At 41.5% G+C, this 17,157-nt stretch overlaps 2 protein-coding genes across 3 annotated transcripts in view; one reads left to right on the top strand and one right to left on the bottom strand.

Annotated features, from left to right (window-relative positions):
- The window catches only part of JARID2 (jumonji and AT-rich interaction domain containing 2), a 213,900-nt gene extending 198,360 nt beyond the window's left edge, over positions 1–15,540 (top strand). The window contains exons 13-18 of the mRNA XM_032114863.1: positions 2,575–2,680; positions 3,464–3,646; positions 8,885–9,015; positions 11,048–11,231; positions 12,761–12,868; positions 13,600–15,540. Coding sequence (XP_031970754.1) covers positions 2,575–2,680; positions 3,464–3,646; positions 8,885–9,015; positions 11,048–11,231; positions 12,761–12,868; positions 13,600–13,776 — 889 coding nt within the window. The 3' untranslated portion in view covers positions 13,777–15,540. The remainder of the gene's footprint in view (positions 1–2,574; positions 2,681–3,463; positions 3,647–8,884; positions 9,016–11,047; positions 11,232–12,760; positions 12,869–13,599) is intronic.
- DTNBP1 (dystrobrevin binding protein 1) overlaps positions 14,898–17,157 on the bottom strand; it is a 64,842-nt gene continuing 62,582 nt past the window's right edge. For both annotated transcript variants that reach the window (XM_032114885.1, XM_032114878.1), the window contains exon 10: positions 14,898–17,132. In XM_032114885.1, the coding sequence (XP_031970776.1) occupies positions 16,885–17,132 (248 nt within the window). In that variant the 3' untranslated portion in view covers positions 14,898–16,884. The remainder of the gene's footprint in view (positions 17,133–17,157) is intronic.

Raw genomic sequence — 17,157 nt, forward strand, 5'->3', positions numbered from 1 at the left:
GAAGTGAAACTCCTTTGTCTGTTGAAGCTATTCTTTAGCAAGGCTGCCAGCCTGAAGTGTCAGGCTAGTATTCATTAGCTCATTACAACTTTTAATAGTGCAATAAAGCACCCAACTGTGTTAGGAGAAGATGAATTTAATATCTGCAGGTCTGGTGTAGTACCTGGAGTAGCCCTGACAGCGTTGTCTTCAGTTGCTGCTTTGGTGACCACAAAGCAGCCACTGGGCTCAGCACCTCTCCTCTCTCTTGCCAAGTCCATCCACCACCCAGAAATCTTCTCCTCCAAGGACAGATCCCTGTGGTGCTCAAATCATTTCACTTACTGCAGATTGCTCAGCTCACTTTCTAATCTCTCAGGTTTTACCTCCTGGAGATTAAACAGGGGAGAACTCAATTTGCATGCAGGGCAGAGGTCAGTTACCTAACCTTTTTATTCTGGAGGGATCCTCAGTGCCCATTAAAAGAGAGAAGGAAATCATCTTCTGCCCAAGACACTCAGAAGTCTATACTGGCTGCTAACTTCCCATTTTTATAGGTACATCAGGAATTGCAGATGAGTGCATTTGCAGCATACACCAGTTGAAAAGGATCTCATTCCCCTCAGTCCTGCTCCAGTATTCAGATAGTTCCATGCACTGCCCCTCCTCTTCACACGTCTTTCCCAAGCATTTTCCTGTGTGTGTCTTGTGAGGGATTGCATGCTTGAGTCTTTTGTCTGTTCCAGCCGTATTTTCTGACTCTAGAAGAGAAGAGTGGGTTCTGCCATGATCTGGGTTCAAATTTAAAATCCCTATTTCAAATTTTCATCCCTATTTCAAATCTGTTATTATAGTGTGACTAGAGTGATCCCCCACACGTGGGGAGCTGTACTGAAGCTGTCACTTTAGCAACACAGGCACTGTAAAGTATTTGAGACATGGCATTTAAAATTGCTGTTGGGACTTGATCCTTACTTATCAAGACAAAGTTCTTCTACTTCACCTCTCTCTAACCCTGGGATTTCTTAGCAAGGTCTTGATAACTGTCAATATATGTGTAAGGAGTTGGTCTTCATACACCTCAGCAACCAGCCTATTAGGGCTCTTATTGTGGCTGTAATTAGCTGTACGAGCAGATAATGTCATGTCTTCTGCCTCTTGGCTTGAAGATCAACAAACACAAATCAAAGTCATCATCAGTACAGTGAACAGTAATGAGGTATTCAAATCCTAGGAAGTGCAGCCTCCTACAAACTCATCAGTCAGGATAACTCTGCATGATGCACACGGACTTAGTGCACATTATAAGCAAGTACCCTGACAAGGGCTGTGAGGCCAGCAGAACACTTCCTGAAGTTGCTGGAGAGTTCAGATGAATGGCAGAAAGACTACTGGTTCCCCAAAATCTTTCTAGCTTCATTCTCTTGTTCCAAGTTTGGAAAAACGATTCCCTCTATGTGTGTGTGTGTGTGTGTGTCTGGCGTGGGGGCAAATGGACTCCAGGTTGAGGTCTCATTGCCAAAGTGAACAGGGTAGTCATGAAAAAGCTGGAGATGCTTTTTACTTGCCTGAGCATAACAAACCCAAATAAACTAACGTCACAAATAAAGCAGAGCATGGCAGCAACTCCAGACAGGTTTGGGAATCCCAGGATTAGCACTGTGTTTCCCACTGAGCTGTGCTGCTCAGTTTGCAGTCATCAAGTACGAACTGCCAGATTTTGGGAGCAGGTACCTTCTGGGTGGACATAAACCATCACCCTCAGACAGGCTGCAGGCAAGAGCAGTGATCAGTTGTCACCGTATCGCCTCCCCGTATCCATATATAAAAGGTCTATATAAAAAATAGTTCTGCGTATGTGTGGCTCTAAGACTCGAGACTCCTATGTTACTTCTTGTCACTTCTGCTGAGGGAGCAGTGCTGGCAGTGAGCACAAGAGGACAGCTGCTTCCTTGGCTTCTAAGGAGAGGAGGATTTGCAACTTGGCAGATGCCCAGCAGAGTTTGAAACCTCTCCTGCCACTTTGGCTGCTCTTAGTCAGGTCTTTTGTTGCAACCGAGAGGAGGGATGTGGGATTTGTTCAGTAAGTAAGGCAAGAAGGTCTTAGGCAACTTCATGTACTAACAGTAATAGGGGATTTGTGGTTCCTTGACTGTTACAGAGAATGTTGTTAAATGTGAAGATCCTTTGGTTGATGCACAGATAATAAATGCAGCCTTTTATGGTAAAGATGACAACATATATTGGTGCTCACAAGATGCAAACTTCTGCCCATAGTTAGCTGGTTTGGTGCTGTTAAAATGAAGAGCAATCTATTGCTGGTTTCTCTCCTCTGACTACAGAGCGCTGAGTTTTCACATTTCTGTTTTGGGAATTTTGTGTCCTTTGATACTTGCTGAACATGATCAGACTGAGTCTGAATAAACAACTTCCATTCAATCCTCAGTGTTTTACCAAAAGAACTGTGTGTGAAAGCCTGTGTGTGATTTTTTTCTTCTAATCAATGTGCTGATCTGAATTGCCTGGTACTGTGTAGCTGTGGACCATTATTTACTCCACAGTAAATCTTTCTCTTTTCCTCTGACAAAACAACAGGTATTGCATTCCTGCTGCGGAGGAGAACAAACTTGATGATGTGGTACATACCCTGCTGCAAGCCAATGGCACTCCAGGGCTGGAAATGCTTGAAAGTAATGTCATGGTAGGTTAACACTGGGAGAGGCATTCCCATGTGAGAACCCAAGGCTAATCAGGAGGCTGGTTGGTTGGGGATTTATTTTGGTTTTGTCTTACACTGCAGTGATGCAGAGTGGGCTACTGTCTGTTTGCAGTGTTTACCCACATAGTATTTCTCTAACAAGGCTGTTATTGTGTGTTAATATAAAAATAAACATGACAGTGCAATAAATGTCCATTTTTAATACTGTCTATGATGTATTTAGCCTCAAAAAGGGAGTGGGATTTCATCAATTCATCTGCCATGACTGACGTTTTATGATGCCAGCCAGCATGGATAGGAGAAGCCTAATACTTAAGTATTTTTGGGTCCTTTGTTTATCTTGTGGATAACAATTTCTATTTAGTGCATTTCAGTATAATTTGGGAGCCCATAACAAAAATCCCTCCCTTGGCTACCCATGTTAACATCTCACAGAAGTGCAGTAGCACAATGGATTCAGTGCCAAGTCAGAAAAGATTGGATGGAAAGCTGAATGACTTGCATTGCATTCTGTAGTAGTAGACAGTGTTCTGTCAATGGGCAAATGTTGGTTTGAGGAGAGCCACTTCTGCAATTGTCACTCCAAATGCTGAGGAATGGGAGAGGGAAAGCAACCGGAGCAGAGCTGTTGGCAGAGCACACTTTGCTCCATGAGCAGTAGCATGTGGCAGCACCCAGCCAGGAAGAGGATCAGAGAATTGTAAAACAAAGTTCCAATTGATTGTTTTTCTCTCTCTCTTTTTTTTTTTCCCTCTGTCTTTCTAGATCTCCCCAGAGATCTTGTGTAAGGAGGGGATCAGGGTGCACCGTACTGTACAGCAGAGCGGGCAGTTTGTTGTCTGTTTTCCGGGATCCTTTGTGTCCAAAGTGTGTTGTGGCTATAGTGTTTCCGAATCGGTGCACTTTGCTACCACCCAGTGGACAAGTATGGGCTTTAAAACAGCCAAGGTAAGTTGAGAAAAGGAGTTAGAATGGATTCACGGCCCTGCCATCTAAAAGGACAGCAAAGCAGACATTCCAGGATTGGTAGCATTGTGAGACTAGTGCAACTACATCTGTTTTTCTGGACTACTAAATAAACAAAAGAAAGGAAAACGTTCTGCAAGGCATAAGACGATCCAGTGTTTTCAGAAAAGTGACTGAGTTGTTCACTGACAGTTAAAGACTTGTGTATATATAAAAAAATTCAGAAGACTGTTATGCCTGCAGACCAGTTTGCAAGGAAGCTTTTCAAAAATCCCGTCAGAGCTAATGATTATACATTGTATTATGCTTACTAATTTTTTTTTTAAGTGATGTTTTCTAGAACCATTAGAATCTCAGGTGCAAATATCTCAATAACTGTGCTTGTTAGCTCCTATGATAGGCAGAGTCAGTTAACACTCACAGCTGTACTGCTTGTTTTTCTCTGCTCCTTCCTTCAGGAAAAGCTGTTGATCAGGGCAATTTCAATTTTAATCAACTTGAAAATCCTTAGGTTCACTGACCAGCCCATCCAATACCAGATGTAAATAAATAACCTTCCCATTCCCTTTTCACACAACTGACCAAGGCAGGTTGCCTGCAGAAGTAGGTGAATGGTCCAGTCATCATGATTCTGGCTACATTTCTGTGTTCTTGGACAAAGAATATACGTCACTAATTGTGTTCCCAACCTTCTGAAATACACTCTGGGTTACAGATACTATTTTGGTAGTGTTTTATAGCTAAGCCACTAGTAAATGATCCTTTACAGCTTCAGACCAAGTTACTAAGTAATTAACTGTAATATGTCCACAGTTAGGGATTGCTTCTTTAGGGTAAATGGAATTCTTCCAGCCTGGTTATACTAACTGTATATTAACTTAGTTTGAAATAAAAGGTTATTTTATTACATATTTATTTTGGGGGAAGGTGGGGATTGTGTATATCTTTAAGTAAGGCATAAGAATCCTGAGCTAACCTTTCCTGTGTGAACGTACATGATTATATTAACTCCATATGCTGTATTTATCGCTCTGCTGAACACTTGTTTGATTTCATGAAAATGCTACTCCTGTAAGAGACAGAAATCACTATGCAGCAATTAAACAGCTCTTGGTGCCTCAAATTTTGAAGAACAGTTTCTTTTGATTAATTTTTAAGAGCTTTGCACTGGGTAAATATAAGATGACTGAAAATCCAGCAGATTACAGTCTATGGTAACCTACCTTGGAAATTGAAGTCACAGCTCTCACAAACTTTACAAAACCACAGATAACAAGTTGATATCAAAATAACTTTTAAAACATCTACTGCGTTGTTCTTTTCTCTTTTTTTTTTTTTTCCCTTCCCTTTCTGTCCTCAAACTATCTTATGTTCTTAATTCCCTTTAATTTTGGAAATTATTCTTTCATTCTTCCACTTTGACAAGGCACTTTGCCAAAAGGCTAGCCAGGATTTTGCTTTCCAGAGGTGGTGAGATGTTCTGTGTAATGGGCAAGATTCCCCTTTTGGACTGTTAAAGAAACTCTCTGATAAACAACTGTATCTTCTGTCTGTTCGTTCTCCACAGCAATACCGACAGTTTTTAGCATTTGATAAATTAACTTTGTTTTCATCCTGTGATACTGTGACCTGATTTTTTTTATAGTGACTCTCTTTATATTACTAAAATGATGTTGTTTCATTTCTGTATTGAATGACTGCTCAATCTCCTTTAATACATGGAAAAATGAAATTCTGCATTTGAAATTGCATTGATTTCAGTCTTACAAGCCCTTTGGAAAAATTGTTGGAATAAAAGAGTTTATATAAACACCTGTGTAAAGGGACAGTCAGGTTTAACCTAGACCATACTTGGAACAAGCTTGCTGGTTTTTAAAAAGCACCCTAAGAGCTCTTGAAATTTTAAGGTAAGGATGAGATGAAGATTTAAAGTTGTGGAAGATCGTGTGTTTGGAGTGGCAAAGGGACAACTCCATAGCTTCAAATAAGGCATTGGGCAAAGTCAGTGAAACTCATTTAGGAAACTGAAGTACAGAATGTTGGACTAAATGAAGACACTCTGGGTTAGAGGTTTGGAAATGAGAGGGGATGTCTGGTTTTAAAGGAGGGCTTTGGTGCTATAGGGCCTACTGGAAATTTGGTGGGAAGAGACTCAGCTGGTTACTCTGTAATACAAGAGGAAGAAGTACACAGGAAAGATGGAGTTAGTCTTCCAGTTGGAGCAGCACTGCTGCACACACAGGAGAGGTTACTGTCCATAAGCCAGGTTTAACTCTGTCACCAGTGACAGAATCCCTCTGCACTGATCTCATCAATAGGAAAATTGCACACTACTCCTGACCGTCCAGGGAAGATGCTGGCAGGGCCTGGACAGGTATTTCCTCTGCCTCCAGTTTTAGTTTGGGTGCGGAACATGCCTTTAAAATGCCACAGGATTCCCACTCCTTGGCTCCTGACACAGAGCTGTCCCGCCCTGAGCACATGGGGCTCCTTCAGATGAAACCAAAGGGAAAGATGTCCTACAGAAACGGACCTGATGTCCTCACTAGCAAAGAGCTGTGCTGTGGTGGAGAGTGGAGATTAAGAACCTTGGAAGAGCAGTAAAATGCAATAACCACTGCTGTGGTGTGTTTTAAAAGATAGCCTCACATAAACACAAGGAAGCTGGTTAAATTGAGAGTGCAGAAAGAAGGGTCAAGTGTTTGCATGCAGCATAGAAATTGCTTAAAGATGCCATGTTAGAGGCTCACAATACATGCACACTGCTTAGCAGAAAACCCCCAAAACTAACAATTTCAAATGGCAAACATAGCACAGCTAAACACCAGGAGAAAGGAGTCTGAAAATAAGACCAAAAAATCCCTTTTGTACTCAGAAGATGAAAATGCAAGTAATAGAACATCTGCAGCAAGATGCATTAAATACACAGAAATGCAGACCAAAAAGAGGTTTCAGAGAACAACTTCCTAAACACCAAAAGGAAAAAGGAAATGTACAAAAGAATAAGAGCAGGGCAACCACCAATGGTGGCTTTTGCACCAAGGTCATGGCCTCCAGGCCTTGAAACTTTTGGAAGTAGGTAAGAAGAAGACTTGCAGCTGACAGAGTCTGTGAGCATTTTTGGGAGAAAAGGCTCTTAAATAAATTGGGAGATGAAGTTCACACACCAAAAAAAATAACTGATTTAAAGAGAAGTAGAGGATGGGTCAGTTTTTATCACGAAGGGAGGAGGTCTCTTTCTGCATTCCTAGGAATTTGTACTGGCACAGTTTAATGTATCAATAAATAACCTAGGAAGGGAAGCTAATAGCAAAACAAATTCTTTATGCTGAGGATATTAATGGTAATGGCAGCAAAAATTAAAGCTATGAAGTGTTACAGAAAGATTTCATGATACTGAGTGATCCAAGTGAGAAAATGGTAGATGAAGTTTGGTGTTGATAAATGTTAAATTTAAATTTAAAAACGTAATCCTAATGTGACAGATACAGAGATGGGCTCTGAATGACAGGCTCTTGCTACTGAGAAAAGAGGTCTTTGAGCTCCTATGGAGCTGTCAGTCAAGCTCCAGTCAAGCTCTGGAGTGGCATAACAAAAATACATTGAATGTTAAGAATTACACGGAGAGAACAGACAACAAAGCAGAAACACTGCCCTGGCACTGTGTAGTCTTGGTGGTTTGTGCAATTCTAATTGCAGAAGGAATATAGAGGAACTAGAAAAGCACAGCTGAGATCAATGGTTAAAGTTATTAATTAGCCTCTGCGTTAAATGTAAGAGTACTGCTCAGCCTGGAAAATGAAGGACCAAGAGATGTATGACAGCAGGAGAGATCACAAGTGCCAGGCTGATGATAATTATAATATGAATGTTTGTTGACTTTCATGACACTGAAAAATGTGTCACTAAAAGAAACAATTAGGCAGCAGTGCAAGTATGTTGTAAAATACTTACCTGTGTATTTCAGTCCTGTATGAAAGAGAAAAAATGTACATGGATTCAGAAATTCAGATAAATGCAGAGATACAGCAAGTTGTGCTAAACCCAGCTCAGGCTCAATGTCCCTGAGCTGTCACCCAGCTGGAGCCGACCTTGCTTTCTTCTCCAGCCACCCACTATGACCTTTTATCCTTGCTGTGTGTGTTGCCTGTGCAGGATTTTTCCCTGGATTGGAGTCTGTTCTTGTGTACACAACCTCAGACTAAGCAAACCTAACATGGAAAAATCCTCCTATACCATTCCTAGCAGTGTAGCTGTTCCAACCCCATGCAGGGTCTAGCAGAGCAAATAGCTTCTGAAAAACACTTTTCTTACCTCTGAACCTCTTTTGAACCCTTTTTGGTCAGCAAAGGCTGCTATTGCATTTAATGTGATAGTTACCACTTGAATGCATGCAATTGGTGCTGTTAAAAATGATTAATTTAATGATATATTGGTTCTGAAAAAAGAAATAACCCAGAGCATGTAATTAGGGTTACAGAACAGGGTGAAAAAAATTTAAGGTAAAAAATTAAATCTTCGGGGTTGTGTGTAGGTATTTGGCAGGTTTAACCACTAACCAGAAATGTTACCCTCACATTACAGTCTGGTGTTAGCGTCATTTAACTCCCTGACTCTCCATAAGCCAAAACTGATCTCTGCAGGTATAGGGAAAATGCTACACTTTTCCCACCTGCACATTAAATCAAGGACTTTGCCTACCTAAGAATTACCAAAAGCTACCAAAATCACTCCGTTGGTATTGAGTGAAAAATATAACTTTAAAGCTTTCACAGAGAGGAACCAGTAACAAGCAGACTTGAACCCCTCTCTTTTCCCTGTTTTCTGTTTTCCTTGGCATCTGCCTGTTATGCTAGTTGTCTTTTTTGTTTTAAAGATGCAAAAAAACACGAGTCCTGGGTTTCAAGGAGGTCATATGTATAGATCTTACAGTTTGCACTTTGAGCCATCCAGTATTACTGAGCTTGAGTGATGGTGTTGCTCCTCTTGGCCTCCACAGGAAAAATTAATTTTTAGGGAGAGAATTTTGAGGTGCCTGGAACACAAACACTTTAACTAGGACTAGGGAAAGATTTTACTTGTGATTGTTTTAAAAGGCTATTTTTTGTCTTAATTTATTAGTATTAATAATATTAGTTAATTAACTTTGAATTAATTCTTGATAACATTTTATTTTCAAATTTGCTCGGGAACTAATGTGGCAATTTCCTTCTGTCCCAGGAAATGAAGCGGCGCCGTATAGCCAAACCATTTTCAATGGAAAAGTTGCTTTATCAGATTGCAACAGCAGAAGCAAAAAAAGAAAATGGACCGACTCTGAGTACAATATCATCGCTCCTGGGAGAGCTCAGGTAACGAATTGGGGGCCTGCTGTACCTCTTTTGTTTTCATTGACAGACTCCAGAGGTGGATGCTGTAAGTAACCCGTTCAGACACACCTTGCCCCTACTTATCCAAGCAAAAGCCCAGCAAATGTACCTGAAGACAGGCACACATGGGAGAAGCAGCTTCCTTGGCTGTAGCTGATGTGAAAGTGCCCATGGTTGGGATGTCTTACTCTAAGAATTCCCTACTGTAGACACCATCAAAGAATTAAAACTACTGTTTGCACTGGGTTTTTATTTTGTTAATTCTTGGTGCTGAGAGTCAAGATTTCCTGATGCATTATGTGAACTACGTGGTGCCAAGTGGTCAAACACCTCGAATTTTTCAACCTCTTGGCATCAGTAGTCACTGTGAATCCATGTCTGGAGTGGGTTTTGCACCAGGAACCCTTGTGTTCAGCATCAAGACTGTTACATGACAGGTGCAGAAGGTCCTTTGTATACAGAAAGTTGTCTTGGTTTAAACCAGTGAGTAAGTGAGCAGTTGTGCATGCATGGTAGCACATCTGGTGTTAGACTGCCAGTGTTTTAAAAACTTCACACTCCTTTTTCACTCCAGTATTAAGGACACATGTTCAGGGTTTCTCTTTAGATAGGTGAGAAAAGAAAGTATAATGTTGCCTGGCTTCCTTTGTAATGATCTTCTCTTTTGTTCCCTACCATGTAGTTGCTACCTATCTTTCAAGTTTGTGACAACTGATACTCGAGATGTCAAGAAAGTTTTGATGAATGGAGTCTACAAACTGTATTTAACTAACTAGCATGTTCATTTGGAAAATTTCCAGTGACATATTGAAGGGGAAAACAGCCCATGTGTTGTTTAGTGTTCAGAAAGAAATGCAAAGAGGTGTGCTGACTGCTTTACCTGCAGGTGGTTCCCCTGTGGGAATAACCACTTTCAAGTGCCTTTCTTTTCCCCTTGAAGAGGAAGTCTGCAAGTACAAAAGGCGAAAGAGAAATGTTGGTGCTTGTTCTTAGACCATCACATCGACCTCTATCAGAGTGGTTCTCAAACTTGTTCTTATGCATAGGTTGGAATTCACTGGAGGATATCGATCCTTCCTGTGGCTGCTTATAGTAAACAAAAGCCCAAACAACAAAATCTAAAAAAAAAAAGGCCATCTGAAGTGGAACACTGTACATATTTTTTTCCTTTGTTTTGCTTGTTTGTTGTGTCTCTTGCTGCCTCTTCTCCTGATCTGCCTTGGTTGCTCAGTTTGCCCGTGCCATTTGCTTAGCTTGGCTCTCCACTCATCTTCAGCTGTGTCTGGTGGTGCACTTTTTTATCCTCCCCTTCCATCTGCTCGGCTCACTCCACACTTGCTGTCTTCCACTCAGCTCCAACCCAACCTGCTCTCCTAAAGCTGTAGAGTTCAGCACAGGAGGTATTGTCCACCTTAGACACGCCATGGGTGAAGGAAGGGCAGCCGGAGGGCTTGGTGGTTGTTCTTAATTGACATCTCCTTCTTTTTCCCTGGGTGTACAGCAAGATCTTCGTCTTTTGGCACAATCACTTGCCCTGCTCCCCCTTTCGTGCCTGAAGCACCTTATGGCAGCAGGTCCTTGGTTCATCTCTGCCTCCTGATGAAGGGGCTGTTACTCCTGACAGCAACGGCTCCTCTTCCTCAAGGTGGCTTTTGGCAACTTCAGGAATGACAGTCATGTTAGCCACAGCTCCCGACTCTCCACATGGCCCGAACAACCATCGACCTCCAGGAAGTCTTCGGCAATCCCCAGTTCTCTGTGGAGCAGTTTGAGAACCATTGGCTTGATACAGTGGTCACTGTTAAAATCCGGAGATAGCTTTTGCAATTAGGCAGCATTTCCCAGGTGCTGGCTGTGTCTGCCATGCTTAGGAAATGGCACCAACCTCTGACAACACTCAGGGCTTTGCTGTGTGGAGCTCAGGTTTCAGTGATGAGTGTGGTAAAGGGTGATTGTGTGTGGCTCTGTGGTGGCTGGAGGCAGTGCCAGTGTCTGATTGTCCCTCCGTTCACAGGGACACGGAGCTGAGGCAGCGGCAGCAGCTGTACGAGGCCGGTCTCCACTCCTCGGCGCGCTACGGCAGCCACGACAGCAGCAGCACCGGCGTGGATGGCAAGAAAAAGCCTCGAAAGTGGTTGCAGTTAGAAACGTCAGAGAGGAGGTGTCAGATTTGTCAGCACCTGTGCTATCTTTCCATGGTGGGTACAGTCCTCTGCCACTCCTGCAGTACTCTCCCCCTGTTCTAGCATTCCAGTAATCTATAGGCATTTGAGACAGCACATGGCCACAGAGCCACGTCCTGCACTCCGTGCAAGACACAGAGGTGTTGATGGAGTTTGTCAGAACACTTACTGCCTTGGCCAGTGGTGGCAGAAGGCAGCAGTGTCAGCTGGCTTCCCACCCTGCCAGAAGAGGGGATAAATTATCCAGGCACTCAGCTGCCCTTGGACACCTGTGAGATGTTTGCATTGCATGAGGAGGGCTAACAAAGACACCTGCAGGTTGCCAGCAGCAGTAAGTCATGGCACAGCAGGTCTCGGGATGAGGTACAGTTCACACACATGCCATGAACCACAGGCATGCAGCCACAGCCTGTGCTGAGACAATGTCCCTGCAAGCCAAATTGCAGGCGAAGTTTATCCTATCCATCAAGCTGTTTGCCAACCTGTCCAAAAATAGCCCCTAAGCTTTCTCTTTTTTAGAGGGAATTGCCTAGTGGGTTTTGAAGGTGTGCTGACCACTGTGGTGACACTTCCAGGCTTTGAGCTGTATGCAGAACACCTACAAACACAGCAATATCATTAAAAATACCAAAAGCCCCTCCCAACTACCTTAAATACCACTTAATTCCAAGAATAGGTATTTAAATAAACATAACAAAGTGCATGTGAGTCCATATTTAGTCCTTTCCGTTTGGGAGTTCTTTTTCTCTGTCATCTTTTGGGGATTTTTTTTGGTTATAGATGTTAGGTTTTTAATGGAAATGAAATGTAACAGTATCTAATCAGATGTAGCCATTTCCCTCCCTAGGATAAAGTATGCTGAGTTTACATGTCTTTAGACCATTGTTTAAGCAGCATTAGTTGGAAGTAACTTTAAAATAAGTTTCTTGGAAAAAAACCCCAAAACACTAACCAGAATCTCTTAATTCTGGTCCATTTGCTCTGGAGTAAGTTTAATCATGGGAAGGATTTTCCCGTGTCTTTAACAGTAGTTAGGGACAAAAAAACCCAACTTGGACGTTAAATTCCAAGCTGAGTGTGCAGGCCTGGCAGGCAGCCAGCTAAGCAAATGTGACTTCTGCTGAACAAGACAGTAGCTGAGGAATCCTGTGGCTAAGCTGATTTCATCCTTGTTCAAGACAGCATTTTAAGTAATGGGAAAATCCTCCTTTCAGGAGATCTTTAGGACTGCATAGGAAATGCCAATAAATGCATATACAGTTTGGATTTAGCCCTCATTACTATTGGTGGGGGGTTTTTTTTGTTTTGGTTTTTAAAAATTATATGTATTTACCAACATTAGCACTCTGAAAGAGATGTTCTTTCTACTTACTACACATCCTGAATCATTTCACAAAATGTAGTGCTTTACACCTCCTTCCACTAGCTTGCAGTAAAATCCAGGTGTAGTAATCCAGGCACTAGTTGAATAGTGTGTGGGGAACACGGCTACAATTTGAACCTTAACTGCACTTCTTACCCCCCACCTCTGCTCTTTTATGTAGGTTGTACAGGAGAATGAAAATGTTGTCTTCTGCTTGGAGTGTGCCCTGCGGCACGTGGAGAAGCAGAAGTCGTGTCGGGGGCTGAAGATGATGTACCGCTACGATGAGGTGAGCGTGACACTGCCCCAGGGCTGGGGGCTGGGTAACCAACACTTGGGAGTAGACTTAACTCTGCCATTGCCCTGCTGAGTCCTCAGGAAAATGGTCTTGGGTTTGGGGGTTGGTTTTGTTTTTGATGTGTGAAGAAGGTGCTTTATTATGATTTAAATGAAAAAAACAAAACAGAGGGAAACATGATGACAGAGATGAAACCTGAAGCATAAACTGCATGAGTATGTACCACAGAACATAAGAAGCCACTTAATGCTTTGGAATGGAACAGGAGGCTTTGCTTTCACTGGTTATGTTATGGTAACTTCTGTACTTTGGAATACCTTCCCTCTGTTGGTAACTGGAAGCTCAGCTGACTTACTCCAGTCCAGCATGAGCATCCTTTCAGGCAGACTTGCAGAGCATGTCTAGATGAGAGGTGCAGTAATGGCTCCAAGCAAGTGTGATGATGAATAATCCCAGAAGTCAAGCTGGTGATTTAGGACTGTGCCTGGGTTCTGGGCTGAGGCTCCCATGTCTTTACCTGTGAGGGGACTTGGCCCCGAAGGTAAATAGCAAAGCAGTGGGAGAAATGACCATGTCAGCTCTTGGAGAGCAGCACTGGTACAAGCAGCTTTTTAAGGTGGGCTTCCCAGCATTTCTGAGCACTCCATGGCTGTCCTGTTTAAGTGACTCTGGAGGAAGAGCAGATGCTAATTTGTGTTTTGTTTTTCCCGCTTCCTGAACAGGAACAAATAATCAGTCTGGTCAATCAAATCTGTGGAAAAGTATCTGGTAAAAATGGCAGCATTGAGAACTGTATCAGCAAGCCTACACCAAAAAGAGGACCTCGTAAGAGAGCAACAGTGGACGTGCCATCATCTAGGCTTTCATCCTCCAGTTCATCCAAAAGTGCTTCAAGTTAATCCTGAAGATGCCAACACTCTCATTTTGTCAATTTATATATATTTTTTGTAATTATTATACCATAGTTTGGAGTACTTGCTGTAGAATACAAGCTGTCTTTGCACTAGCTCTAAAGAAGATTTTCTTCTGGTTTTAGAGAACTAATTTTGTTTTAGCATTAAACTGTTGAATTATTTTTTTTTTTTGTACTTAGAATAGATAGATACAGCAGTCTGATTTTTTTAAACTGCCGTATGGTCACTGTTTTAAAACCGGCAAGGGGCTGATAAAATATTAATTTGTATTGTCCCTATGGCTGAAAAAATCAAAAGCCTTTTTGGTAACTGTGAAAAAAGGCTTTTAACCCATTTTTTGAATAGGTTAAAGTTTGATGTGTTTTATAATTTGTTCTCCAGTCATGTGAGCAGATTTTTCTAGAGAGAAAAGGGATGGGAGACAAAAACTTGAAAGAAATTGCTTTACTTTGGCTGTCTTTTATTCTGTCACAGCAAGATGAGTTTTGTAATTTTTTAAATTGGAGAATACACACTTTCTTTGGGAGGTTATGGCAGCTGAAGATGGACTTTGTTTCCTAACTGTAGGCAAAAGGAGGAGATTTGGAGTATGTTCTCTTTTACCAGCACATCACTATGCATCTGTTTTGAGGGGGAAAAATAAAAATTTAAAAAAAAAAAAAAAAAAAAAAAAAAAAGGAGGAAAAAAGACTGCCTGCCTTGAGGAGTCATGTGAGGGAAAACTGTGCCTGATTTCATTAGGAAATCCATTCTGTTATTTTTTGGTGCTGTTGGCTACTTTATCAAAAACCCTTCAATAGCATCCTTTAAAAAAAAAAAAGAAAAAAGAAAAAAAAGAAAAAAGTGATTGAAGCCATAAGTGCTTCTTTTGTCATAGACGTGCAATCTTTCTAACATTCCATTTCCATTCCACTGCTGTTTTTCACACCTTTACACAGTCAAGCATTAATTTTCGTTTTGAATTTGTTTCATTATATGATCACATTTAGAGCCACTAGCAAGTCTGCATATTTCTTTTGAATGTGAAAATGCATTTGCTTTCATCTTGTCTATTTTTTCTCTTCATGTTGTAACAAAAAAAAAATCAACACCTTTTGTACATATGCCTGTAAATTTTTTTAAATACTTGAGCCTTTTCTTGGGGTGGGGGGAGGGATGGCAAAGAGACAAGATGAAGAAAAGCCTTACGTTTCACTTTCTTCATCGGTTGGATTGGATGCTTACAGGGTTTTTCTTGTAACATTTATAAGTGCTGCTTACATCACTGAACAACAACAAAAAATAATAATGGAGTAGCTGTTGCCCTTTTCTGGTTGTGTGTACAGTATGTGTGGAATAAAAAAGGGAAAATGTTTTCACAAACTGTTTTGTTTCGTAATTGAATTCAACAATACCGTAGCTACCCATATTGCACTGAGCTTGCCAGTGGTGACTGTCAGGAAAGTCCTATAATACAATTTGTTGGTTGTTGTTGCAGAAGACTGAACTGTTTTGGAATATTTAACAATAACATAAACAGAGTCAAGTGTTTTCAAATGTGGTTGTCTGGTTTTTATGGCCTTGCTGTGTACTTTTCCCTCTTGACAGTAAACTTCTGACTATGGCTTACAGTTTGACATTTTAATTTATTAGCGCTGCTCTGCTCTCTTTCCTTGTAAGGAAAGACTTCATGTTGTTTATTGCCAGTTTTTTGTTTACTTTCCAGGTTTGTACTACGAGGTTTAATAAAAAAAACAAAACTTTTTTGGACATTTTGTCTGTCTTCTGGAAAGTAAGAGAGTAAAGGAAGTTCCTTCAAGATGAATTTCTTTCAACAGCTGCCTTGTTAAATAGTAAATCTCTAATTGTAGGTAGGGAGCTTCCAGCCTTCATTTCCCAGACAGGGGTCAGGAAACACTTCGTCAGCTAACAGGAGAGTCTTTAAGGAAGCTGACCACTTCCCAGGTGGCAGGCAGCAGGAGATGCCTCATTCCCAACCATTGGCTTTGTCAGGGCAGGTCTTTGGAAGGAATCTACATCACAGCTCATCCTTTTACTTACACTGTTTCTGATTACATTCCTTCCCTCTGTGCAGGAAGAGCAGGAGCCAGGAGCCTTCTCAAAGGAGAGCAGATCCCTGCAAATAGAGCATGAGACTTGACAAGCAACAGGTGTTAGACATGGTCAGACCTCGAGTTCAGAGAGAAAACTGACTGCAGAAAAAACGGCAATGAGATGATGCCTATAGGTCCTGAGGTTTCTAAAATACATGCACTTAATTAATAATTAAGTCAGGTTTATCTCCCTAGTGTAGTCAAACAGATGTTACCATGGAAAAAGCATGTTACACTGGTGCTCCTAATAACCATTTTTGTTTCTGAATTAGGCTCCTCTGTTCACTTGTCATGGATAAAATACCTGGGTAATCAAGTAAAAGACATGGTTGGGATAGAAATACTTTATTTTATCTTGAAAGAGGAGTAAGTTTACACAAAGCTAAGATACCTGCTCCACAAGGAGTGTAACATTTCCATATGCATCTCTCCTCCTTCTCAGGTTCTTATTTTTTCCTTAACACCTATAACTAAGTTGGTCCTGAATAAGAAGTGTGAGAACAGTAGACACTGCTGCATTAGTAGACATTAGACTGCTGCATTAGTAGACAAAGGCAGGAGGCAGTAGGTAGTAAAGAGTAGAAAATAACTTTTCATTTTGGTTTGGATCCTAAATCTTCAGTTGCAGCAGCTGAAAACATGCAAAGGAACAATTTGGGTTCAGTATTACACATCAACTCTTAAGTACTTCCAAATCAGCCATTTAAAGGTTAGTGGTCAAAGTAACTTCTACCTCCTCCCTTAAATTCTCTTATACATAGTATATACAACAGTTTTCCTGCTCCCCTGAGCCCCAAGACTGTTAAAGTGTGTGTGCTTTAGGCATAATTTTTTCTTTAAAAACCAACCTCCACATGACTGGCAATTTTGTAAAAAGGCAGTATTACTAAGTATAAAGATCTGGCTGTTATGCTTGGTTAGCAAATTGTTACACAGGCAAGCTCTTCATTCACTTGTTCATTCATTCAGAAGTCATTCTTAAAGGATATGGTTTTAAGATTCAAATAGTTTGAGAGTCACTTTCATCACTGCCATCTGAAGCACCCTTTCTCTCAGTTACAGCAGCAAGGGCAGTGTCCACTTGAACTTCCTCTTCGTCAGACTGAACAATGGGAGACTCTCCTTCGCTCGCATCCTGGCTGGCGGAGTCGGTGCAGGTCGAGGAGAGGGAACAGAGTTTCTGCCGTAACTCGGACTGGCTCGGCACCTGAAGACTTATCTCATTCACGTAGGTGTTGGAGTCGGGTCCTGAGAGTTGGGAAAACAACAGCAA

This window comes from Corvus moneduloides, chromosome 1 (assembly GCF_009650955.1).
Source record: "Corvus moneduloides isolate bCorMon1 chromosome 1, bCorMon1.pri, whole genome shotgun sequence".
NCBI lineage: Eukaryota > Metazoa > Chordata > Aves > Passeriformes > Corvidae > Corvus > Corvus moneduloides.